Source organism: Pseudorca crassidens, chromosome 19 (assembly GCF_039906515.1).
Source record: "Pseudorca crassidens isolate mPseCra1 chromosome 19, mPseCra1.hap1, whole genome shotgun sequence".
Lineage (NCBI taxonomy): Eukaryota > Metazoa > Chordata > Mammalia > Artiodactyla > Delphinidae > Pseudorca > Pseudorca crassidens.
Window position 1 is genome coordinate 34433941 of NC_090314.1, and position 26268 is coordinate 34460208.

General features: G+C 50.8%; 1 protein-coding gene across 10 annotated transcripts; it reads right to left on the reverse strand.

Moving 5' to 3' along the window:
* Nucleotides 1-987: 987 nt before the first annotated feature.
* Nucleotides 988-26146, reverse strand: MTMR4 (myotubularin related protein 4). Of its 10 annotated transcripts, none has more exons than XM_067716030.1 (21): nt 26070-26146; nt 25606-25664; nt 25188-25492; nt 23702-23740; nt 19910-19999; nt 19436-19552; nt 18839-18921; nt 16685-16845; nt 16474-16570; nt 16158-16271; nt 14657-14853; nt 14291-14419; nt 13665-13776; nt 12971-13166; nt 12546-12731; nt 12285-12455; nt 11980-12134; nt 5554-6955; nt 3758-3868; nt 3450-3538; nt 988-3232 (listed from the first exon to the last, which is right to left on the reverse strand). In XM_067716030.1, exons 4-21 carry the CDS (start codon nt 23702-23704, stop codon nt 3055-3057), a joined length of 3591 nt encoding a protein of 1196 aa, XP_067572131.1. In that variant the 5' UTR covers nt 23705-23740; nt 25188-25492; nt 25606-25664; nt 26070-26146; the 3' UTR covers nt 988-3054. The 10 variants fall into 10 exon arrangements, with proteins under 10 accessions (XP_067572131.1, XP_067572125.1, XP_067572127.1 ...); XM_067716024.1 differs by having other exon boundaries at nt 21424-23740; XM_067716026.1 differs by having other exon boundaries at nt 21424-23740; nt 25606-26076.
* Between the last annotated feature and the right edge of the window lie 122 nt (nt 26147-26268).

Genomic DNA, 26268 nt, shown 5'->3' on the forward strand with positions numbered 1-26268 from the left:
CGCCCCGCCCGGGCCCTGGGCCTCGCCCCGCCGAGCCTGGCTCTCACACCCCGTTCTCGATCCCCCCCAACCCGGGCCTTCGCTTCTCCCTGCCCCCTCCTGCCAGCGCCAGGCCGCCGCCGCCAACCCGGGGACCGTTGGTGCGCGAGCCCCCGCGGCGCCCGCTGGCACAGCCAATGGGGCCTCGAGTTCCCGCTGCGCGGCCGGATGCACCGCGATCGATCCACCCCCTGAGCCCCAGCGGCCTGGCCACGTGCAGTGGCGGGGAAGTCACGCTTTCTCGGCGTCCTAAACCCGCCGGAAGGGCTGGGAACCGCCGCCCGCCAGGTAGTGTTACGTCCTGCAAAGAGATCGGCCTGGTTAACCCCCGTGGAATGCTGACCCATATTTCCCTGCGGCCGGCGGAGCTGTGGGACTTTAGAATTAAGCAAGTGAGCAGTGGGGCAGTACAAAATCGGACGTTTCTCGACAGAAAAGGGCACAACTCTATAACCTTAGTCCTAACAGTTGAATTGCTTGTCTCTCCAAATAAAAATGGTGATGGTGGTAAGGTATCCTGAATACACAAATTCACCTTTTAGAGAGTAGCATTTTACATGTTATGAAATATACTCTTTTCAGCCAATATTTTTCCCAAGACCGTTTACCCAAAGTGGAAAGAAAACGGAAGGAGCCTGTGAGGAGGGAAGCAGGAAGCAGGGAGACAGGTACAATCCCGTGTGCCTGATCAACCAGCTGGTGAAATTTTAGATATTAAAGAGAAATAAACCTCACATGAGATGGGATAGAACCCTGTAGGATCCATAAGCGTAACTCCCCTATCTGATCAATAACTAAGCTTGTGCTGATAAAAAGAGGGCCATTTAAAAAATGGAAATGGTTGGGAGGAAGGGGTATAATGTTTCAGTCCTTTCTCATGGTCAAAGAAAAAATGAGTATTAAGTTTTCTTAGAAACTGAAAATGAAGAAAAAGACCCAACAAAGCAGCACTAATATAGAGATTTTATTTAAATTGTATCGAGTTTTTACAGCACATTGCATGTTTGTCACAACGCAACTGCACAGTTTGGATTTTTGGCCACATCATGTCACTTACACCCACAAGAGCTCTGAAAGGAGTATTTGATGAATACATCTGAGCTGAGAGCCCAGAGTCTCTCTCCAAGGCCATGCAGTATGTTCACTGATGGGACAGCCCCTCAAAACAGCCACACAAAGTAGACAGATACAGTCTCCTCAAACGTTGCCAATCGAAGTGCAGTGAAAGTCAAGTTAATTAAAAAGCCACTCACAACTGGCAGTAAATTTTAATGACTGAGAAAATGCTTAGAAGAATTTTATTATCAAGACAAGGAATAGTTTGTTATTTTTTCAATGATCTCAGGAATTTCCCGGACACAAAATCTCCATTATTCAACTCCATTTAAACGAAAAAAAGTTCCGCTAGACTGACCTAGTTACGCCAAAACTTTTTAGGTTACATCCATGGCAAGTATAAAAGCACAGATGCTTCTCAGTAGGGCTGAAGAAAAGGTCAGGACAAATAACAGTTCTTGTTCTAAATGCAGATCCTAGTTATTTTCGAATGAAAATTTTTTTTCTAGGAAGAAGCATGAACAAGTAGTAGTTAGACGGCTACCATAATTTTAAAACAGGGTAAGCCTAAGGGTAATTTACCTTCCATACACCAACGAATTAAGTAAAATATATAAGGAAATCCTAGTGGTTTCATTATAGGTCAAGGAGACTGTATCTGTCCCAACCACAGTACATGGCTATATCACTGTATCTTTTGGTTAAGTGCCACTGGTACATATTTAAGATGGAAAAACAAAAACAAAAAAAAACCCTTTGGTCCAAATGGACGCATTTTCTCTCCCAATTTTGGTATCGAGGCTTTATTCTCTTCTGTTTGGGTTCCATTGTTAAGTGCACAGAAATAGACAGCAGCATTTGTACTGAAACCCTCACATACCAAACAGCGTATTCTAGGAGGTAAAAACCAAACACTAGATTCTACCCTCAAGGTGTCAAGTGTTCAGGATAAGAAGCAGTGTGACCCAGAGGAGGCAGCAGCCAAGGGAAGGAGGACATGTGGGAAGAGGGCAATGGAACAACAACCAAAATAAACAGTGTTTTATTTTCATGCCAGGAGAGGATCAGGGTGTAGCTCCTGTGTTAGCACCAGGACAACTAGGAAGAGTCAGGCGCAAAGGGTAGGGCACAATCAGCAAATATTTCACAAGGATAATTTCTGCTTTTCCCTTCTCATTCTTCACAGTGCATACCTCGAGAGCTGCCACTGAGTAACAAAGACTCCTGCCTTCACAGCTCAAAGTAACTGATTTCTGCCAGGACTGAACGTCAGCAGAGTTTTCCTCTGCTCCCAAAAAGGTCTCACTCCCTAAAACTGTCCCCCTAAACTGAATATTCACTGATGCTGGCTGATGAGCCAAGTGAAAAATACAGCAAAACCTCCACTTGCTGAACCAGTCTTTAAACCAAACTCCACAGAAAGACAGAGCTAATGCAACTAGAGGGAGTGCCTCTAAGGACTGAGCCTTCATGCACAGACACAGAGCACAGAGGTACAGGGTATAGTTCATTTCAAATAGGATAGGAATTCCTATCTTATATACTATAATCTGCCTTTTTCAAGGTGGAGGAGAGATGGATCTGGTTATCATTTGGAGTTTGGTTATACATATGCCTTTCTATTGCTGTTTGGGGCACACATCACCAGGCAGTATCTATGAAATCATCATCTTGTGACCCCAGGAGAAAGAAACTGGAGCCACCAACTCAACGTTAAGCTTCCAGACTCTGGGTCTGGATCAGGACCATTACCCCAAGGTAAGGGTCTCACCAGTAGAGGACCTCCTGCCAAATTGGAATTCCTCTGCTCCAGTCTCATGGTACCAAGGAGGATTTCTCAAGACTGTATCTTTGAGCTCTGTGATTTCATGAGCCACACCAAGGAACCTTCAAAACTACACCTGAAGCAGATCCTCCCTTCAAACCTGCTAAAACTGGACAGGTCTTCTCCTCTGGCATTCAACTGGAAGCTGTAGCAATGGGTTTCTTCAGATGTTGGCTCATGAGTTCCCTGGCCCGAGATACTTGGATATGTTCGTAACATGAGTTACAGACGAGAACTGGATCATAGAGTTGTTGATCAGGAATGGGCAACTTCAGGTGGCAGCAGCCAGCACAAAATACATTCCCACAATTTCTGCCAAAGCACAAAGAGGGGAGAGTTCATCAGAAATGCCGATATACTGGGAACGAATGATACTCTGAAAGGCCTTACATGAGTAAAGAAAAAGTTGGGAGAAAACAAAAATAGTTCCTATTAAGATATCTCCATTTTCAGGTTAATTCAGTTTAGTTCATAACTATGTCCCTCAGTAGGCTTTACGAGCCATACTGAATCATAGGCAACATCTTACCTGCAATGGTGTCTGCGTTTGGCCAACCAGAATTCACAGTCACAATTATAGCAATGTGATGCCATATGGTCTGGAACCCAGCGAGTCACCTAACAGAAGGCAAAAGGAAAAATCCCAGGTCCTTGTCAACAGAGTGGAAAAGCAACACTGCAACAAGGAAAGCATCCCAGAAGAAAATGACAAGGCCTAGGCAGCTACTACTGCCCTACAGAGAGACTTGGCTGGGGAAGAACAGGTCAGTCATCTCTGAGAAGTATGAGAACTCACTGGCTTGCAAAAGGACCTGCCACATATTTGCCTGGACATACCTCAGTCTCTTTCTTATCAACAGGTTCCCAGCTTGCTTCTGAAAGGCAGTCTTCACTGTGATCAGAACCAAAATCTTCTGTATCACTGCCATCTGACTCCTTCAAACACGTCTAAAGGAAAAGCAAAGGCATCACCACCATCATCTTCATCAGCGCTAACATTCATTGTTTACTATGCATCAGGCACTGTTTCTAAGTGCATCACATGCGTGACCTTATTTAACTCCTCACAACAATCTTATGATGTATGCTATTATTATCCTCATTTTACAAATAAGGAAACGAAGCCATAGAGAGAGTTAAGAGCTAATAGGTAGTAAACGTGGGATTTGGACCTAGCGTCTGGCTTCAGACCCATGCTCTTTTTTTTTTTTTTTTTTTTTTTTTTTGCGGTACGCGGGCCTCTCACTGTTGTGGCCTCTCGCGTTGCGGAGCACAGTCTCCGGACGCGCAGGCTCAGCAACCATGGCCCACGGGCCCAGCCGCTCCGTGGCATGTGGGATCGTCCCGGAGCAGGGCACGAACCCGTGTCCCCTGCATCGGCAGATGGACTCTCAACCACTGCGCCACCTGGGAAGCCCCCAGACCCATGCTCTTAACCAATATGCTCCATCACAGTATGGAAAGAATATTTCTCCTGTTACATTCTAAATCGCAAACTACAGCCCACAGGCCAATTTGGCCCACTGCCTGTTTTTGTAAGTCAAGTTGGAAGACAGCCACGCTCAATTCATTTACACATGGTCATTATGGCTGCTTCTGTGTAAGACAGAAGAGCCTAGTAGCTGCAAAAGAGACTATATGTCTCACAAAGCCTGAAGTATTTACTGTCTGGCTCTTTACCAAACAAATTTGCTGACTCCTGTTCTAAACCATCACCCTGAATAGTAAGAAGTTGTTAGCCCTGACCATCCCACCAGCAGAGGAGTGGGCAGCAGGCAAGGGGGAATGTCCTAGAGCTGGCTTCTAGAAGCTCCCCGAGGGCTGCTGTGCCAGAACCCAAGGCCTCCTGACCCAGTGAAGCCTAGATAGTCCTCATCACCTCTCACCTGGCTTATTCCAAAACATCCTAACCAGCCTCCCCATCTGGGTTTCATCTGCTTGACACGCTGTTGCTAGGGTAGTAGCACTCTTTTTAGTACTCAATTGTTTTTTTTTTGGCCGTGCCATTCGAAGTCCCTCTAGGGTAGTACTCTTAAATGCAAATCTGATCATGTGACTCACTAGCCAAAACTTTTATTGCCTTGAGGGTAGAATCCACACAACACAGGCACTCAGGCTGACCTTTCTAATCCCTTTCCACTTCCCAAGGTCACCTCCCGCCACACTACCAACTCCCTCCCTCACAGTCCCAGCACAAGTGTGCGCGCATGCACACACGCGTGTGCGAACACACACACACCCCTTTATTCAAGCCATACCGCTGGAGTACCTATTGCCTCCATGCTTCTGCAAATGGTATTTCTTTTTCACTCTCTACATGGCTAAAAGCGACACATTCTTCAGCACTCGGCTCAAGCATTAGCTTCTCAGGAGAGACTTCCCCGAAATTTGACTCCACCCAGGCCCCCAACACCTGATGCTTCCCTCAACACTTAAGAACAGCATTCTAACTGTCTACTTGTCTCTCCCAATAGACTGTGAGCTCCTTGCGAGCAGGGACTACGTCTTTCATCCTACAGCCCAACCCCCTAACTCTGGCACACAGCAAGTACCCAATGAATGGATATGGAATGGGTGAAAGGCTGGACGGAAGGACAGAATGAGTGGCTGCGTGGCAGTAGGCGAGTACTTACAAAATCATCCTCGTAGTCCATGGGGGGCTCTGCTGGAGGGGCGCAGCAGTGGCGGATATCCAGCCTCATCTGAAGCTCACGCACCTGTCGACGTAGCTGTTCCACCTCTTGCTTGTACCCCGCTTCAATCTGCCGTAATCTATGCTGGATCACATCCGTGGGAAAGGGGAGTCCATCGTCATCCAGGTAGAGAGGAGGCACTGGAGAAGGGCAGCTTAGGGGAACAGGCTTCGTGCTGGAGACCTGCTTTGGGTGACCAGACAACCACATCTGGTTGTTTTTTCCTCCTGGACCAGTACAGTGTCCATTGGAATGAGTAGAACAGACCGGTGACCTCACCCCTTCTCTCTGAGCCCACTGTCCCCCGAAGCAAGACCCTGTTGCCCGCATCTGCTTACTGCTCGACCTCTTGCTACAACAGCCGTAGGAAAGCAGCCGCCGAGGGGTGGTCTCCCCGCTCGGGAATGAAGTCACCATCCCTTGGAAGCTGTCCCAGTTGGACCCTAAGAAAGAGAACTCACTGATCTGGCTCTGAGAAATTGGCTTTCGGGCCAGTTCCAATGGCACCTTTCCAAAGCGAGGGTTTTCCAATAACTGCCCATTCCTATTATTCCCTCTTTTGCCCATGTCTTCTTCCCCCTGAATCAGATCTGGCACAGAACCGGGCTGTTCCTGGTGGGAGACACTTGCCACAGACCCTGGGGGGTCTTGGTTTAGAAAGTCGGTGCTTGGGTCTGGAGGAATTTGGCAGGTAGCACTCAGTGGGTTGCAAAGGGTGCCCAGACCGTGAGTTGCAGCACCTCTGGAGGGCACACCTAGCACAGAGTCTAGCTGGGCCTGCTCGGGGGCACCTGTGAGGGAGTCCTGGGAAGACTCAGGAAAATCACAAGTTCCATCACGCTTGTTGGAAACAACTTTATAGAGTTCTCGGACAGCTGCTTTTTCAGGACAATGTTCAGGTGGCTCCTCTGTGCCATCTAAAGTCCTACCCAGCTCATCCTGGGCAGGAGGGTCTGGAGCTGGTGCCTTAGTCTCTTCTAGGACTTTGAACTCAGGATCAGAGGTGCTGCTCTTCGTTTCCTGGGGCACTGCAGCATTAAGCAGCCTGTAACTTGGAGAAGAGCTTCTGTGACTCTTGAAAGGTTTACTGCTCAAGTAGTCTTTCTGGCTGCTGGGCAGAGACGGAGGAAGAGCCGTTTCTCCTACAGTCTGCTGAAGACCTCCTAGCCCAGATTCCACGAAGGTTGCCTCTGATCCCTCAGGATTGCCATGCCAGGGCTCCAGGCCTGCTCTGGCCTCCTGACAGCGGTTATTCAGGTTGGGGTCACTGGACGTGCGCGTCAGGGGGCTGCTTGTGTCACAGGCAGAAAGAAGATCATCCACAGATCTCGTTTTAGGTAATCTGGAATGACAACACACCACTTCCAGGTCAGGAGCTGAGCTACCTCCATATACAGGAATTGGGTCATCAAAGCAATCAAAGCCAGAGTTCACAAGAAATAACAACATTTAAGATTACAGATGACCAATGTGCACTGCAAAGAGTCTACTCTGCAAAGAGTGGAGGACATGAACTCCGGAACCCAGGCTCTGTCCTCAGCTTTCATCAGTCTCACCCCACACAGTCTCCCTGGCAATCTCAACCACTCCTGTGGCTTCAACTGCCTTCTACGCTGATGCCTTCCCAATCTACCCTTCAGGCCAGGACTACATCTCGGCCTCACACCTAATGTCCAACCGCCTCTATCACACATGGCAAGACAGAAAGAAGGTGGGTTCTGGAGCTTGACGATGCTGGCTCTGACGCTGATTAGCTATGTGACTACAAGTAAGCTTTTTAACCTCTCAGACACTTGGTTTCTCTCCTCCATAAAATGACAGTAAATTACCTTGCAGAGATGCTACGAGGATTCAAAATATAGGCAACCAACCGCAAACTAATTAAGACTACACTCACAGGACTTCCCCAGCGGCCCAGTGGTTAAGACTCCGCGCTTCCACTGCAGGGGGCCCAAGTTCGATCTCTGGTTGGGGAACTAAGATCCCACCCACATGCCGCAGGGTGCGGCCAAAATAAATAAATAAATACATAAAGGCTACACTCACGACTCCTCATTTTTACAGCTTTCCTTATTATAAATTATCCCTCCATCACAGGAGTAACCAGCACAGCTTTTTACAACCACTTAGTGGCCGCGTGCTCCTATGAGTCCCAAGTCAGCACGGAAACTTCCCCTCGTGTACAGCACGCAAAGTTCTAGAGGCATTCTGGCACACCAAAGGGGTAACAGACATTTGCAAGAATGACCGCCCTAATTTTTAAAGTTCTAAAGTCCTTGGAGCAACAAAACTTGAGGGAAATTTGCCAGGAAACAGTGGAGACTTCGCTGGACTCCTATTTTCAGACGCCTCAGTCAGCCCAGCCCACACTGAAAAATCCCTCAAAGGTGCAGTTACAACAGAGCTAGCTGATTTTTTTTAAGTGTTTGGTTTTTGAAACTTATTAATACTTCTTTAAAAGTATTCTTGTGTTTGATTTTACTTTCGTGATCAATGTGTGTTTGTGTGGTAACAAATTCCAGGAAGGCAATGACAACAGTTACAATTACAGTCTCTGGAGTCCCACAGCAAGAGCTTGAATCTCACAGCTTGGCAACTTGTTAATTTTTTTCTTTTTCTTTTTTTTTTTTGTTTTACTTTTTACTATGGAAACTTTCAAACATACAAAATAAGTAGAGAGAAGAGTGTGAAGAAATCCAGTGTACTCTTTATCCAGATTCACCAATAGCAACAGCCTGCAGTCGCCCACAGCTGACGCCTGTGTGGACCGAAGGTCTAATTAATAATGCTGGTAGAGACAATCATGCCTGAGGAGTTTGGAACCACGAGAGAGCTCATCCAGCTAATGTGGTCAGGGAAGGCTACACAGACAGAGGAGGATCTGAGCTGGGGAGAGAAGAATGGGTTGTTGCACTTTAATGGAAGAAGAGGAAAGAGAGCAGGACGTTTCTGATCTAGGGAAAGGTAGAACCGAAGGTGAGTCAGGTCAGCTGTTAGAGAAACCATTTCCTTTAAAACCCTTATACAACTACTCCTCTAAATCCAACCCTATCTCGAACTGCCTGCAGCATACCTCCTGTGTGCTGTCAAAATATTTCAGTCCCAACCTGCCGGTATCTCCTCCTTCTCCCTGAACTGACGCATCTTCTCAACTTTTCAGTGTCTATAGGTGGTACTAATATCCTCCTCCTGGTTTCTAAGCTCAGAGACTTGGGACCTTTTTTTTTTTTTTGCGGTACGCGGGCCTCTCACTGTTGTGGCCTCTCCCGTTGCGGAGCACAGCCTCCGGACGCGCAGGCTCAGCAGCCATGGCCCACGGGCCCAGCCGCTATGCGGCACGTGGGATCTTCCCGGACCAGGGCACGAACCCGTGTCCCCTGCATCGGCAGGCGGACTCTCAACCACTGTGCCACCGGGGAAGCCCTGGGACCTGTCTTTGACTGACCTCTTTACTCTTCACTTCCACCCTTCAATGTTCAGGCAACTCCACAGAGTGCTAATGACTTCTCAACAACGTCTGAATTTAATCCTTTCTCTTTTCCAAGGACTCTTCCTTTCATATCTGAATTACAACAGTGCTGGCTGGTCTCTGTGCCTCCAACTACATTGCTCACTGATTAATTCTTGAAAAATCCCATTGTTACCAGGTCACAATGACTTACTATTGACAACTGAATCAAAATAAACTACTCAGGGGCTTCTCTGGTGGCGCAGTGGTTAAGAATCTGCCTGCTAATGCACGGGACACAGCTTCGAGCCCTGGTCCGGGAAGATCGCACATGCCACGGAGCAACTAAGCCCGTATGCCACAACTACTGAGCCTGCGCTCTAGAGCCCACGAGCCACAACTACTGAGCCCGTACGCCACAACTACTGAAACTCACGTGCCTAGAGCCTGTGCTCCTCAACAAGAGAAGCCACCGCAATGAGAAGCCCACGCACCACAACAAAGAATAGCCCCCACTCACCACAACTAGAGAAAGCCCACACACAGCAACAAAGACCCAATGAAGCCAAAAATAAATAAATAAAATAAATTTATAAAAAACAAAATTAACTCCTCAGTATAAAAGCCCTCAATGAACTATCCTGTTTATTTCTTTCTATTCCTCAAAATACCTCTTCCCAAACCCTGCCAGCTCCAGAGAGGTGGTTCTTCTTTTTTAAAAAATTAGAAACTCTCTCATGCTTCTAATTCTTTTGGACCCCTCTCCACTAACCTTGTTACCAAGCTCATAACTCCCATTATTCCATTCATTTGTTTGTTCATTTAAGCATTTACTAAATCACCTATTATGTGCCAGGCCCTGAGCCAGGCACTAGGGACAGTAAAAAGCCATGGTTCCTGCCTGGTCTTCCACGAAAACGTCTCTGAGTAAACAGTCACCCTATGACCCCTTTCTTACTTCTCATTTCTCTAGTAGCTTTGAACAAGACACATTCTTATTCGCTTAGATGCTAACTTAGAATTGTTCTCTAATTGTCCTATGCCTGATCTTACAGCTTTTTAAAGGTATCTTATAGGATCAATATCTTCTATGTCTTTGGTACAGCCCATAAAACCCAGTACAGTACTAGGCAACTTGTAGGTATTTAAGAGACATTTATTGGTTTGAAAACTTAGGTATTGATTTAAGGCCATGGTTGTTAAATGGGTCACAGAACTTATTAAGAATCTGATAAAAAGTTATGGCCCCTCTCCCTAGAAAAGCAAACTTATGAACCTATACTCAAATTCTGCATAGTTTGTGGAAAGAGAAAAATCACAGAATTCCTGAAGCCTATCCATAGGCCCCTGACAACGGACACAGCTCCAAAGACCCTAAAACTAGTAACTTGGGGGTTGGGGGTTTTTGTTTTCCTTTATAATATTCAACCAATTATGTAAGTTATATTTTAATTTTAAAAACCTTCCACCAGTAAACAAAGATCAAAGTTAGAAATGCACATATGCTTCGAACCAGGCATTTTCATTTCTAAGAATTTATCTGGCAGAAACGCCAGCACAAAAGCAAAGGTATACATATACGGTAACACTACTGAACTGTATACTTAAAAATGGTTTAGGGGACTTCCCTGGTGGCGCAGTGGTTAAGAATTCACCTGCCAATGCAGGGGACACGGGTTCGATCCCTGGTCCAGGAAGATCCCACATGCTGCAGAGCAACTAAGCCCATGCGAAACAACTACTGAGCCCATGCGCCACAACTACTGAAGCCTGCACACCTAGAGCCCCGTGCTCCACAACAAGAGAAGCCACCGCAATGAGAAGCCCTCACACCGCAACGAAGAGTAGCCCCCGCTCGCCGCAACTAGAGAAAGCCCGCATGCAGCAATGAAGACCCAACACAGCCAAAAATCAAGAAAATTTTTTTTAAAAAATGGTTTTGATGGTAAATATTGTATGTATTTTACAAAAAAAATTTTTTAAGATATACATATAAGGATGTTAACTAAAACACCCCTTATAATGATTAAAAAATGGGATAAACCTAAATGACCAATCGAAAACTGGTTTTATAAATTTTGATGCACTCTAATTTTGGACTACTATGCAGCCGCTAAAAACAATACAGCAGCTTTATGTGTGCTGTCATGGGTGACATCCTGACACACAGTGGGGAAAACAATTTGCAGAACGGTACACAAAATATGATTGGTTTTGGATTTAAAAAATGTTTCTACACGAGATTGTGAGAGTGGCTGTATCAGTGTAGAGATCAACATCTGGAAGTGCACGCACCAAAGCGCCAGCTGTAGACACCTGTGGGGACAGGGAACAGGGAGGCAGAACTGCCATTTTCTACTGTTATACTGCTTGGCTCTTTTTAAAAACAAAGAACAGATATTACTCTTATAACTTAACCAATCTCCATTCTACTTCCCCCCAAATATTCAGCCAGAATATAACTTTAACTTTTATGTCTCCCTTTAAATTCTGAGGGAGTAATGTGAAGGCTGTTCTCTTTCTGGGAACCCATTTCTCTGGAAGCTAATGCTGGACATAGCAAAGGTTATTACTAAGATAGCAAGGTTCCCACGCCAGTGAACATCGATCAAGACCATTCCCACAAGTCTTCCTGAAATAGTCCTTTCTGTTCTGTTCTCCTCTCCCCTGGGTCTATCACAAAGGGTAATAGCAGCTTGGAAAAAAGGTAACCACTCTTATCTTAAGGACGGACCTTGGGAACATACAGAGTGCCCTCCAAGCTAACTACGAGTCTTGGGCCAAGTTTGGCCTTCAACTGGCTCAAGAGGTTGCTTTAAAATATCTCATAAAAGGAAAAGAACAGCATTTAGGCAAGACACAAAGCAGTTGCTGCCTCCCTAGGGGAGAGAGGAGAGAGCAAAAAGGGCTCTTCTTACCTGTCCAGAGAGCGGCCAGAGAACTCCTGGCTCTGAGCCACCGGGGAAAGGTAGAGGTCCATGCTCTCCTCCCCGAGTGTGCATGGAGATGACGCTGGCAAGTAAACAGCTGTCCAGAGGTGCAGCGCCCGGACGTGACACACGGGGTGCAGGACCTAGGGAAGCAGCCCCGTACGTGGGTTCTGTGAGATGTTTCAGGGCCCCCTTCCTTCCTAAGCCTCTGGGCCCGAGTCCTTCCCGCTGACTCGGCCTTTTCTCCCTGTAGGTCTCCAAGACGCACCTACGGGATAAGGGTGCGGACTTACCATTTCTGAGCCTGATGTGTAGAGGAAGTTGTGGAAGTTCTTATTGCCAGCTCGCAGAAGGGCCCACACGGAGCAGGTTCGCTTGTAGATGTTGCGCTTCTCTCGCTCACAGGGGTTGTTGGCCAGGAACGTGCCGTAGAGACAGGAGTACGTGTGCTGCACCAGCTTTACCTAGACGGCCAAGACAGCTTGCACCGGGCCTGGGCTGCCGGCCCCCACCCTGGCCTCAGGCTCACGGACTTACCAGGCTCACGGACTTACCAGGAACGCTTCATTAAACTCAAACAGGCAGGGAAACTGCTTGAGCAACTGGTGAACAGAATCGAGCCACTGGAGGAACACAGGGCACTGCTCGTTCTGGTCCTCTGCGTTCTCCTGGTGGCCGCAGCGGTCTCCAAACTTGTGCCCAAAATCCAGCCAGTCAGATTCTACTAACACTTGGAAACCCTGCAACAAAGAGGAGGTTCAAGTATAGGGTCTCTCTGGGAAGGCTACTGTGCTCCTTCCAGGGATGCCCGAAGCAGGGGGCTGGCAGCTTCAGAGAAGAACATGCCCAAACCTAGAAGAGGACTTAAAGCCACCAGTGTCCTCTATGGAAAGATCCCCCAAACGGATCCAGAGGGCCTAGTACCTTCCCCAAACGCCCCCTTTCCCTCTGCTCTTTCCCACCCAACCCCTCCGAATACCTCCAACGTCCTGTAATACGGGTCCAGTAGTATTTTGGCCAGGGCTACGATCTGCGGCGTCCGGTCCCAGCCATCTGAGCAGTGCACCAGCACAGGCCGGCCCTCCCGGTCTACTGTATTAGCCACGAGCACAGCTGCCTTCAGCATCACCGACAGGTGCTGCAGCCATTTGGTGCTCTCCAGAGCCGACAACCAGCTACAAGAGAGCAGAGGTCACATCTGTCACTAAGGGCGCCAAGGCTACAACAGTCTCTCCGCCACCCACGGCCAGCCACACCTTAACACAGTCCCCAGTGAGAGCTGAAGCTAAGAGGCCCAGCCCATGGCCTTTCTGCCAAGAGGTGTCTAGCAAGAAGGTAGGGAAAATGGGACCTGGGGTGGACAAGACAGTCTTTGGATCAACAGAGGAATTTGGAAGCATCACACGCACATCTAGAAGCCACTTTCTCTCCCCAGTTCTCTGCGTCCTTGAGGACAACTCATCAAAACAAAAGGAACCCAGTGTCCTGTGGCCGTTCCAAAGCGTTGGCTGAGAAGTGGAAGAAGTGTTCTTGGAACTAGCCCATTGCACCTAGGCCCTCGGGTTTCCTGTGTCTCACACTCCCCAACTCCCCACCAGACCTTCCAAGCACGAGAAGTACTGGGTAAGGGATGAAACTGGAGGGTGGATGGAATCAGAACAGGGAACACCTACTTGCTGGGATCGGGCATCTGGCTACACACAGCGCGGAGGTACTGGAAGCTGTTCCGGATGGCATGGATGTTGGCCATTCCCATGAACACGACCTCACAGTTGGGGTAGTACTCTGCACACATAAGAGGAGAGTGGAGCGTAAGAGCGTGTTCTGGAAACAGGCATCCAGGACGAGAGCAGCCCAGTGGGCAAAGCTTCCCTGCAGGGCAGAGCACTCCAGGACGGGGACTCGATACACTCGGGAGATCTCAATACCCTTTTCCCTCCGGGTGCTCAAGTGCCGTAAGCTAATAGTGATGACGATAACCTCAATGACAACGATGCTCGAGGACTACTAGTAATGACGACATATAGTAAATCCTCAACAAACAGTAGCTGCCCTGTGCCAGTAACTTTATATATGTAACCTCTCTATCGCCCAACAACTTTGCAAGGCATGTTTCAGCCCCACTTTACAGATGAGAAAGTCAAACTCAGACAGATTAAGCAATTTAAGCATAGTCCTAGCCATTGAGTGGCAGAGTCCTGATCCCAGGCCAGGTTTGTTTGGCTCTTTCCACCACACAAGCTGTCCCCAAAGCCACCAGAGCACAGGCTGGCTGCAGTCACTGAGGTAACAGCAATACCTTCACATTCACAACCTCCACCCTTGGCCCGGTTGGCCACCGCCGCCGTGTAGGATCGGGCGTCCAGAATCAGCAGCTTCTGGGGGGCAGCTGTGCTCTCCACTCCGGAGCATGCAGTCAGGGAGGAATCTAAACACACACACAGCAGGGAGAGGACCCTGGGTCGGCCATCTGCCCAGGCGCACCCCACCCTGGGGCACTCCCTTTGATGAGACCCCTCACACGCCATCACCTTTTCGTCCCCACCGAAAGACAGGGACCCAGACACCTTGTGTGTTGTCGTCTTCATCCCACCCTCTCACTTGGAGCCCAGGAGGCCAAGGTGGGAGCCTAGTCCCCAGGGGGCCGACACCACCCACACCTTACCGAAGTCAGCATCACATGCCTCGCCGGCATCACTATTCCCGGTGCTGACAGAGCCCCCAGTGGTCCTTGTCCCTGGGTCCAGGGCACAGGCTTTAGCAATGGACGTGACTAAGTACTCATCATCGGCATTGCGCCAGCCCCACCAGCTGATCTCGGGCTGGCTGCAGCGGGCGATGGCAGCCCCGTTGCGTAGGTGTCTGACAAAACAGAAGAAACCATCAGGCCCTTGGCCTTCACAGCCCCCAGAGGCCCACTGCTGAGACCCCAGGGGGCCAGACCAAGACCTCCAGAGTGAACAGGGGCCACCAGATCATCCAGGCTATGATAACAGCAACCAAAAGCCCTTAACATCTCAAGACGGCTTTACAGTTTACAAAGCACTGTCACACATATTTCTCAAATGCGCTGTGTATTCCCAAGGTGACCTTGACTCATCAAATCTGCACAGCACCTGCTCCAGGTACAGACACCCAGCAGGAGAACAAGCCTGGGCCCAGAGCATGAACAACTCCAAACCTCATGGCTACTACCTGCCTCACAAATGTTTTTTTGTAAAGAACCAGGCAATAAATTTTCATCTTTGGGAGTCACAGCCAATCTCTGTCGCACATTCTTCTCTCTGTGTTTTCTTTTTTTAAATAACCTTTTAAAAATGTAAAAACCGGGACTTCCCTGGTGGCGCAGTGGTTAAGAATCCGCCTGTCAATGCAGGGGACACAGGTTCGAGCCCTGGTCTGGGAAGATCCCACATGCCACAGAGCAACTAAGCCCGTGCGCCACAACTACTGAGCCTGCGCTCTAGAGCCCACGAGCCACAACTACTGAAGCCCGCGCACCTAGAGCCCGTGCTCTGCAACAAGAGAAGCCACGACAATGAGAAGCCCGTGCACCGCAACAAAGAGTAGCCCCCGCTCGCCACAACTAGAGAAAGCCTGTGCGCAGCAACGAAGACCCAATGCAGCCAAAAATAAATAATTTTTTTAAAAAATGTAAAAACCATTCACAGCTCACAGGCTATACACAGAACAGGATACAGGCCGGATTTGGTTCACAGGCCATGGTTTGCCAACCCCTGTTCTAAAGCAATGTTTCACACACACACACACACACACACACACACGCCGGATTTGGTTCACAGGCCATGGTTTGCCAACCCCTGTTCTAAAGCAATGTTTCACACACACACACACACACACACACACACACACACACACACACACACGCAGGTCCTAAAAAGAAAGAAAGAAAAAAGAGAGAGAGAGAGAAAGGAAGGGAGGGAGGGAGGAAGGAAGAAAGGAAGAAAGAAAAATGTGTAAACTCCCCAAAAGCCTCATCCTCAGGAGAAAGAAAACTGAAGCAGTTTTTCTTTTAAAATTATTTCATAGCCACTTCCCGGAAGAGTGTCAATTCCCAGTCAACCACACTGCCGCAGACCTCCACTTCTGACTCTCCTCACTGCACGAAAAGCATCCCCCCACTTCCCCGGCCCCCACCGCCTCACCTATACACAACCACAGGGACCCGCTTCCAGGAGCGGAAGGAAGCCACATTCTGCAGCTCTTTATCTGTGATCCACACGGGAACCAGCAGCTTCTGGGGGTAACTGGGGCACAATCTGAGAAGAGACCAGATGGGGTCATGGAGCTTGATTAAAGACCTGTGATCACAAGATCCCCAGGGATGGCCCTGTGGGCAGAGGGACCAGGAGCCCTCCTCCCCTCACAGAGCCAGGAGCTGTGCCCACCGTGCTTTATCCACACGGGGAGGAAGTCTGGGTCTGGACAGGTGTTCTGGTTCCCCACCCAAGACCCTCTCACTTGTAGTTGCTGTTGATATGCGAGACTCTCCAGACGTTCTGCAGGTCAAAGCCCATCCTCGCAAGCTCGGCCTCCTGCCGACATCGTATGTGCTCTCCTGCAACACAGCCCCCGTGCCTGTCAGCATCCAAGGGCACAGGGTCCAGGGCGGAGGAGGGGTGAGAAGCAAGAGACAAAAAGAAGTCTCCTAACTAGAGCAGCCTGGCCTCACCTGGCTGACACAGGTGGGTGTGCTGGTCCTCCTCAGTCAGCCCCAGGCACCAGGCATGGTAGGCAAAGGCAAACAGGTCCTCAGGCTTCGCGGGTCTCGCCGTGGCCCGACTTAGCCGCGAGAGCCACTCTTGGCACTGCTTGAAAGTGGAGAAGTGGCACCTGCCAGGCAAGAAGCCACGAAGTGAGGCAAGAGGTGAGTGAACTCTGGGGCCATAAGGGTCAAAGACCCAGCCACAAAAAGGCTGTGGGGAGGGGAGACTGCAAAGCAGGAGGTAAGGCATGGGGACCCTGGGGAGGACCGGGGAGACTGGGCAACACCCAAGGGACATTGCCTTGCTGTGACAATTCTCTTCCCAAGAACTCTCGTCCTTGAGACGTAAGGATGCCCTCTAGCGGGGCCCGACCATTTCTTGTATCAAATCTGAATGCCATCAAATCTGGCCCTGAATGTCTGCTACCCCTTGTGTCTTCTCCCATGACTCTCCAGCACAAACCTTCTGTTTCAGGGAGGAAGTCCTACCCATGTCATTCCTGTCTCCTTGGTTTTTCACTTCTGCTTAATAATGTTTCCTCTCAGCCTAGCCATGTCCTACTGATACTCTGAAGAAAGTTGCAGTCCCACCTCTTCCTGGAGGCCTTCCGAGCCTAACCCATCCCACAGACCCCTTCCTCTGTTATTCTTAGTATGCTGGGAGTATTAAACAGTAAGTTTTCCCAGAGCATATTGCCACAGGCTAAGTCTTCCTTTAGCAACTAGACTTTAATCTCCTTGAAGGGAAGGGCAATGCGGATTCCTGTTCTTAATGCCTACAGACCCGAGTACATGGCAGGCTCTAAACTGGGAGTCTTTTTTTTTTTTTAATTAATTTTTATTGGCATATAGTTGATTTACAACATTGTGTTAGTTTCAGGTGTACAGAAAAGTGAATCAGTTATACATATACATATATCCACTTCTTTTTTAGATTCTATTCCCATATAGGTCATTACAGAATATTGAGTAGAGTTCCCTGTGCTATACAGTAGGTTCTTATTAGTCTGGGCATCCTTTTAATAATCCTTCGAGTGATTCCTCTTTCTCTCATATCCAGTCTGTCAGCAAATCCTATCATCTCTACCTTCAAATATCTGACCACTTCTCACCATTTTGATTGCTACCAACCTGGACCAGCCACCATGATTTCTCACCTGGGTAACAGTAATAGCTTCTTAATTAGTCTCCAGTTTCTGCCCTAGCTTTTGTCCCCAACCTTCTTCCATCTTTTCTCAATACAGCAGCCAGAGTGATTCTATAACAGACCACGTCATTCCTTTGCTCAAAACCCTCCAGTGGTTTTCTCACTTCCCTCAAAGTAAAAACCAGTCATTATGACAGCCTGACACCCCTCTTACCTCTCAGATCTTGTATCCCACTATCCTGACCCACTTGCCCTCCACTCCAGCCACACTAGCCTCTTTGCCATTCTTCCATTGTGCCAGGCTCATACCCACCTCAGGGCCTTTGCATGCACTGTCCCCTGTCTGCCACACTCTTCCCCCAAATACCCACATGGTCACTTTCTTCAAGTCTTGACTCAAATGTCACCTTTTCAGTGCAGGCTTCTCTGGTCACTTTGTTTAAACCTACAACCTTCACCCCCATAGCACTCCGTATCCCCTTTCCCTGCTTTATTTTTTAACTTTACATTACCATGATTTAACATATTTTACTTACTATTTACCACTCCTATCTCCCCACTGGAATATAAGCTCCATGAGGGCAGAAAATTGTGTGTTTGTTCCCCGCTGTATCCCCAGTGCTTAGAACAGTCTGGCATAGAGTAGAGTGCTCGATAAATACATGTTAAATGAATAAATAAATGAACCAACAACAATGTGAGTGCTCTGCACCAGACATCACCCTATGTGCTCTCAGATGCATCTTCTCATTTAATCCTTATGAAAACTCCGTGAGCATTATCCCCATTTCTTTAGGTCAAGACACTGTGGATCAGAAAATTGACCCCCCAACCCAGACAAGGTTTTCACTGTTTCTTCCAAATGGGGAAAGGGAGGCAGTATTTTTCCTTTCTTGCTCCAGAGAAACCCTGCAGCAGAGAGGTCTGGACAAGACTGGGGCCAGAGGACCTGAGCGAGGCTCCGTCGTTCTCACCTCACCACTTTGGAGTCCTTGCAGGCGATGTGCAACTGGAACATATCACGGCTCTCCACGCTGTCAATCATCCGGAGGGGGACCTGGAGAGGAAATGCAGACTGGCGCTCACATCCCCCCACTCCACATCACTGCTCATCCCCGCCCCCACCCAGATGCTGATGTATCAATAGAAGGAAGGAAACCAACATTTACTGTGGGCCTCCTAGGTGCCTGGTAACGGTGCTGGGTCCTCTACATATGTGACCCCAATTAATAATCACAAGAAACCACAAGGCAGGTGTTTTCACACCATATTATTAAGGAGGAAATTGCACCTCAGCTGGGTGATTGACCAAGGTCACACAGTTGGTAAGTGGCACTCTTCCAACAAAGCCACTGTGCCCCTAGCAACAGAGTGAGGGAAAGACAGAGAGGGGAAGGGAAAATTAAGTGAGAGAGACAGAAAGATAGACCTGCCGTTAGAGGAAGGACAATAAGAAAAAGAAGGGAACCCCAACTCTTTGGAAACATGATCAAGTAGAGCATTGGAGCAATCCCACCTTGAATTTCACAGGGATTCTGGCTTGGGTGTGGGAGAACAAGACAGAAACTCACGTTGATAACAGAATCCTTGAACTTGATATGCAGCCGGTAGTTGGAGATGGCAATGAGGGCATCAGCTGCGCGGCCCAGGAACTCCACTCCCTCACCCTGCAGCACTGTGAAGGGCACCTGCCGAGGGGCAGAGGGGCCCTCAGTCCAGAAGTCAGTCACCTCTCCATCCCCTCTCCAACCCCTGATCTGTAGGATCTCCTCTGGAAAAGCTGGGCCAAGGCAGGACAAAAGTTCTCTCCATGGTAACAGCACCAGACAACAGCTATACAGGAAAGCTGCCTTTCCTTCCCTGGGGCCAAAGTCTCCATAATGCACATACAGACAGGCTCCCCTCCCTCCAGAGACCAAGGAGCAGGAAGCCGGAGCTCCCACACTAGATCCCCTTGGAGATATTTGGGGTGCGGGAGGGAAGGGAGGGTGTTTTTTAACCAGGCAGGGAGCTCTACCCACCCTGGGCCCCCAACTCTTCCTTACCTGCAGATTCTCCTCCTCTTTCACTAGTTCCTTGGGGGGGAACAGATCCTTGGCTTGGATGTACTCCAGGCTGGGGGGCCCCTCCTCACCCTGTGGGGAAGGCCTCAGCCCTAAGTCACCAGGCTCCGCCTGGCCCATTAGGCCTCATTCTGCTCCCCTCCCCTCAATAAACCCACATACACCCCATACACACTTATAAAGGTTCTGGTCACCAGAGAATGGAAGAGAGACCTGGTTTGGTGGGAGGGGTGAAGTGGAGGGGGAACTCAATCCTCTCAAGCCTAAGAGAAGAGTAAGGTCCACAGAGTAACTGGGAATCTGCGCTCCTCAAAGAGGGAATCTCCTGTAGAGCCAAATTTCCCAAATGAAGGAGAGAAAATGAAGGAAAAGAAAGGCGAATGTAAGGGTAAGACAGAAGTGGGAATGGAAAGTGCTGCCCTGAGAAACAGGAACCAGGTGTGCAGTTGGTCACAGAGACAGGAGGGGACCCAGGCCCCTGAGGCCACCCCACTGAGGCTTCAATCTGGTGGGTGAAGGAGACAAAGAGGAGTGGGTTATGGGATTCAGTCCCAAGCCTCTAGAGGGCCTTCACGGATGCTTTCAAAAAGAGGATGTGCTTTGGAGCTGAGCTTCTCTTCCAGTTAGGCCCGCACTGCTAACAAGCTCCTGCCACCTGCCAAGCAACCTGCCTGACTGCTGATCTGAGGGGAACTCCTGAGGAATACCCACAGCAAGCAGAAGTAACTCCTTCCCAGCCACCAGGGAGGGAGGGGAGAAGAGGGGATCCACGTGCCCGGGAAGAACCAGGGGACCCAGGACAGCCAGGGGAGAGAGAGAGAGGAGGTCTGGCAGATATTGGGGGGGGGGGAAGGGGATAGATAGGGATATCTGAGAGGACAGATGGGGGAAGCTGGGAAGGAGCATTAAACCAGAGGGGGAGGGGGGGTGGCCTGGGAATGATGCAGAGGTACGGAGGCCTGCAGAGGCAGAGAGGCAGGGAAGATGGAGAAGAGAGGCTGGCTGGGGGACAGTCAAGGAGAAAAGACAGGCGTGTCAGGTGAGGGATGGAGTGGTGGAAGGGGGAGGGGACTGGAGCCAGGGAAACAGCTCAGACATCCTGTGCTCCCCGACCAGCCCCCTAACATCCCAGACGGCCTACTAGCCACATCCCACATCCCCAAGCAAGGATGCAGCGGGTGGGCCCAAGATGGAGAGGCGGAGGTAAAGGGATGTACCCCTGCAGGGCGGGGCCTGAAGATCTGCAGTCAAGGGCAGCGGCTTCAGGGCTAAAATGATGGGTCACAGAATTCCAATCCCCGGCCTTCCACAATCCCCGGCACCCGAAGATTAAAGCAAGTCCAAGAAAGAAAAGGGATTATGTCCCTTCCCCTGCCAGGGCCCTTGGTAAGGGGGATGGGCTGAAATTCGGGATCTCAAGGGCTGGCCCTGGGAAGGGCGGCGGGTGCAGCCAGCGTCGGGGTCCCCGGCCCGCCGCAGGCGGGGCCGGCACTTACGAAGCAGCTGAGCATGGAGCAGGAGACGCGGGCGGTCAGGCTCATGGTCGCGGGCGGTCTGGGCCAGCGCACATGTCCCCGGAGCCGCTGCGCTGCCCGCCAGTCTCGGGCGTCCGCCGCATCCCGGCTGCGGGGCCGGCCAGGTGCAGCCGCTGCGGCCAGGAGGCGAGCGCGGGCGGCGGTGCTCGGCGCGCGCCTCTCCCCTCCTCTCCACAATGGAGCGAGCCCAGCTCCGCCCAGGCGAGGGGAGCTCCCCGACCTTGCCGCGCCGGGAAGGCGGGGGCGGGGCGGGTCCCCGGGCCCCGCCCACAGCCCCCTACTCCTCCCTCCCCACCACCCCTCCGCGGCGTGGGAGCGCGTCCTCGGCGGGCTCCTAGGGGCTCCCAGGAGTCTGGGCTGCGGGACTGCCCCGCCCCCCCCACGGCGTGGGAGGGGGCGGCAGGACCGCCTACATCTTTTCATTTCCCATCTTCCCACGTGAGCCACCCCACACCACTGTTTCAGACGTCTGTCCCCACGCCCTCCCCTCCTCTTTGAGTCCCCCCAGTGCCTGCTCGGATTCCCAGGATGAGGCTCACCTCCCTCCACCCGAGGCCCTTTCCAGTTTCTAGGCTCCCTCCTTTCCCTCCAAAACCACCACTCACCATTCCCCAGTCCATCAGTGTCCTCCAATCCCCTGACCTCACTAATCCCACTCCCTTTTTGCCCCTTAGAATGGACACTGGTCTAGTGCCAGTTTGGTCATTACACACTCCTGAGAGGGAAATTCTCTGGGTTTTTTATTCCAAGGTCCCTGCCCAGCCCTACTTCTTCAGCTCCTCCTCTCCCCTTGTTTCACATCCTGTGTCTTCTGGGTAAGAAAGTCCTTCCTGGAGAAAGAATTTCTTAGGCTTGGAAAGAGAAGTGCTGGAACTATGGACCACAGAAGCTATGCAAAAACAAAACTCATGGAGGAGGGAGGGAGTTGGGTAGAGGGCCAGAGAATAAGGGGCAGTGATAAGAGGCTCAAAATGTCACCAAGAGTCACAGAAGGAACCGTTTGGAACCCCACACTCCCTGTCCCTGGTAACTTTCAGAAACCAGGGCTTTTGTTTCGGTTTTGGTCTTGGGGGGGGGAGGGAGGAATAGGAGAAAAACCTGACATTTTATTAAGCGCCTACTATGAGCCGGACATGTTTCAAACATTATCTCACTAAAACCATTCAACTCCCAAAGAAATTAGACTTCAGGCTTACAGAGAAAGTATGCAATTCACCTGAAGTACTTAAGTGGTGGTGCTAGAATTCAAAATTAGACCAGGCTGACTTTTCATTGCATCACAGAAGAGAAAAAGGAAAGGGGCTATCAGTTGGTGGGGGTCAGGACCAGCAGGCTTTCTGAGAAGAGACCAGAACAATACTGCACACCCCACACACCCATGTGTCTGTGGAGGAAAAGAGCGAGTCCTCTCACCAACTGAATGCCTTGACCTGTCCCTAAGCACAGGGGACATGTGAAAGAAATAAAGAGATACAGCCAGAGCAAGGACCTGGTCTGGACCCAGGCTTGTAGCTCCCCACTCCCTTCTCATCTCACTGCTTCCTCCCAGCTCTCAGGGCTTAAGGGGTTCCCTGAACTTGGGGTGAAAGAAGGGCAGTTACAGTTAGTGGAAATTTTATGGGATCATTATAACACACACACACACACACACACACACACACATACACACACACACACACACACACACACACATACACACACACACCGCCCCCAGTGATATTCTGGGCACCTTGAGGGTGCTCTCCTGCTATATATTCAGTCAGCTGTTGCCTACAGTAGCTTAACAGACAGCAGGACCTTGGAGGTAGAGAAGCCCCACAGTTTTAGTGGAGTCGCTCCTGATACAGCACCCACAATATTCAAGGGACCCAGTAGGAAGTACAAGGATCTTGATATAAAGGAGCCCTTGCTTTTCAGACCAGAACAGAGAGCTTCACCCAGGGACCAGGAGAGGCAAGAGAAGGGCCATTATGAAGAGCTAAGGGAGCCAGTGGTAGTGTGGGGAAAGCATGGCATAGCACATACAGAAAAAGATGTCTAGAGGCTTCCCGTCCCCGTGCTGTATATTGGCTGATGTTTTGCAGCCTAAGGAAGCCCTAATTTATCTCCAGGGCAGATGAACCTGCTTAGTTGCTGAACAGAGTAGCCTGGAGCTCAAGGTCCAGGAGAGGCGGGCAGCTTCATGGAGAAAGACACAAGGATTACAGAAAACACAGTGGTCTGAGGAAAGCGTACTCACCATTCTACCGTGGTGAGGGTCCTGGCTACCTGCTTCTCACTGTAGAGCCCGAGAAACATAAGCATAAAGAGCAACATTAACATCACCATAGAATCAACAAATGCCACACATCTACTCCTGAACTTCCCCACAACTCTTATTTGCCTTCCTCGCAGAGCATCCAGCCTCTCCACAAGTCACCATGCTAGACAGAGGCAATGGGAGCTACGTGAGGAGAAGGCAACAAGCGACTCTGCAGGGCATGAAGGCAGCCATCAAGTTCTGGACCAGGACTCAAGAGTCCTGATTCCCAGTCCCAGAAAGAGAAGTAAAACACTCCAAACCCTGTTCTTTGCGGGAGAGCAAAAGAACTGCCAACTCTGAAGAGAGAGAGGCTGCCCAACCAGGGCTCCCTTCTGGCCCTGGTGGGAACGTGAATCCACAAGAGCGCTCTGCCAGCCTCTGAGTCTGGGAGTAGCACCCACCTGACCTGTTTGCTGGGGGCAGAGTCCAGAGCAGAGGACAAGAGGGAGGGGACCACAACCTATGATCAGACGGCAGCAGGGCTGGACATGCCTTGCTGAGTGTACTTGACACCAAGTGGGGTGCAGGTTAGTGGGAGGAGGCCACACAACGGGGACAGAATCAGGCCAGTGCAGGCCTCAGAGTCAGTACCTGTCAAATGGGCCCAAGCAACAGAAATGTCAGGATGGGCCTCCTTGGCCCACTTAGGGAACCACTTAGGGAACCAGGCCCAGGTTTCACTGACATTTTTCTTTATGCCTGCTATCCGAGCTCAGGGGCAGTCCAGCAGTGCCCCGCAGAAGGCTGTGGGGATAAAAGTCTCCATCTGTGGCCCTACCTGCCTCCGTAATCACAGCCCACCCTCCCCATGGGGGAGCCAGCAGACTGCAAGCCAGAGGTGCTGCCTCACCGCCCACTGGCAAGCAGCCTCAGGGAAACGGAGAGAGGGAGAGACGAGGACAGTCCTGGGAGGCCCAGGGTTCCCGGACCTAGGTGATCTGGCCCCGGGGGGGGGGGGGGGGGGCGGGTCAGGCTGACAGGGGAGCCCAGGTACCCAGGTTCTAGGGGCGGAGCCTAAAGACTCGGAGGCGGAGCCCCGAATGACAGAAGGCGGGGCTCACGAAAGCCGGTGGGGCCGGGGCGGGGCCGGGCAAGACGCGGTCGTTGTGGCTCCCAAACTGGCAGTGCACGGGGCACGGTGACTCACCCAGGTGGCGTCCGCCCGACCCTCCGAGGCCGCGCTCTCACTACTTCCGTCTCCCGCAGCTGCGGAGGCCGCGCAGCTTCGACCCCACCACGGTGCCCCTCTCCCCAGCCAATCCTATCTCTGGCCTGTGCCCACCCTGGCCAATAGCCACACCAAGTCCCGCCCTGCCCCCCACCACGCAGCCGCCGCCCTCACTCTTTACGCCGCTCATTGGTCAAATTGGGCAGACGCCCTCCCAGCCTTTAGCCTATCGGGTGCCGGAAGACGAGACTGTACCTGGAGGGAGGAGGCGCGGCGCGGGAGAGGAGACGCGACCAATGGGAAATCACAGCGCGTCCCTGCGGTAGCCAATGGGAGAACAGTAAAAGGGGGGCCGCTAGCTAAGGCGCCAGGGGCCGGAAGTGGGGGCGGTCTGTCGCCTACTGGTAGCGCAATTGAAGGCGGGGCCTTGTAGGGACAGAGGCCTTACAGTCACTTCCGGTGACCACCCCGCCCCCGGGTTACTTCTCAAGTAGATCTCCGGTGGCTCCTTAGTTTATTCATTTTCCGTTTTGGTTTCGCCGCGGTCATCCGTCCCAAAGCTGGAAGGGAGAGAAAGACCCCGAACGCTAAGAGAGGAGGGAGGGCTGGGCCTGAGGCTCCGTCTGGGTCTTCGACTGGCGCGGGGTGGGGGAGGGTTTCCCTTCTTCCGCACCTTGACGTGTTCCTCCAACCTTCACTTTTCATCCGCGAACCGACCCTGCTCTCCGTGACCTGAATGAACGGTGCCTTCAGTTTTGAGAAGACCTCTCACCTGAGAAATAGGACTGAGACTGCCACGAGCTAGCTGCGACCTTCTGGTCTGTAAAGGGTGTGGGGAATAGGACTCTCCCGACGATCTAGCTCTTCGCTCCTCCCTTCCTCTCTCCCACGGGGAGCCAGAGCAGGCAGCAGGGCGGTGGGTGGCCGCTGGAGGTCGCCGTAGCCCCGAGATACCACCAACCCGACAGAAATGGAGAACAGTTGATTCATATTCTCAACCGATAGCTTCAGTTCAGGAGTGGGCCTGAATGCTTTAATAGCAGGCCCCAGGGCCATTATGTCCTCACATGTCTCTTTCTTATAGGACACTGGGACTTTTACTACATTTAGTAAATTCCAGGAAAACTGGAACCTTACCTGTGTTCAGTGCTTTAACTCCAAGGTTTAAAACAGTGTTTGTTGGGACGTCCCTGGTGGTGCAGTGGTTAAGAATCTGCCTGCCAATGCAGGGGACACGGGTTCGAGTCCTGGTCCGGGAAGATCCCACATGCCGTGAAGCAACCAGGCCAGTGCGCCACAACTACTGAGCCTGCACTTTAGAGCCCACGAGCCACAA

Excerpts from the sequence above, each read along its gene's own strand:
- MTMR4 (XM_067716024.1), bottom strand. The coding sequence starts at position 21,885 with ATGAAAAGATGTAGGCGGTCCTGCCGCCCCCTCCCACGCCGTGGGGGG. Across the intron at positions 14,854-16,157 it reads GTCCCTGTGGTTGTGTATAG|ACACCTACGCAACGGGGCTG; the intron begins GTGAGGCGGTGG and ends CTGTTTTGTCAG. Across the intron at positions 14,420-14,656 it reads GGCATGTGATGCTGACTTCG|ATTCCTCCCTGACTGCATGC; the intron begins GTAAGGTGTGGG and ends GTGTGTGTTTAG.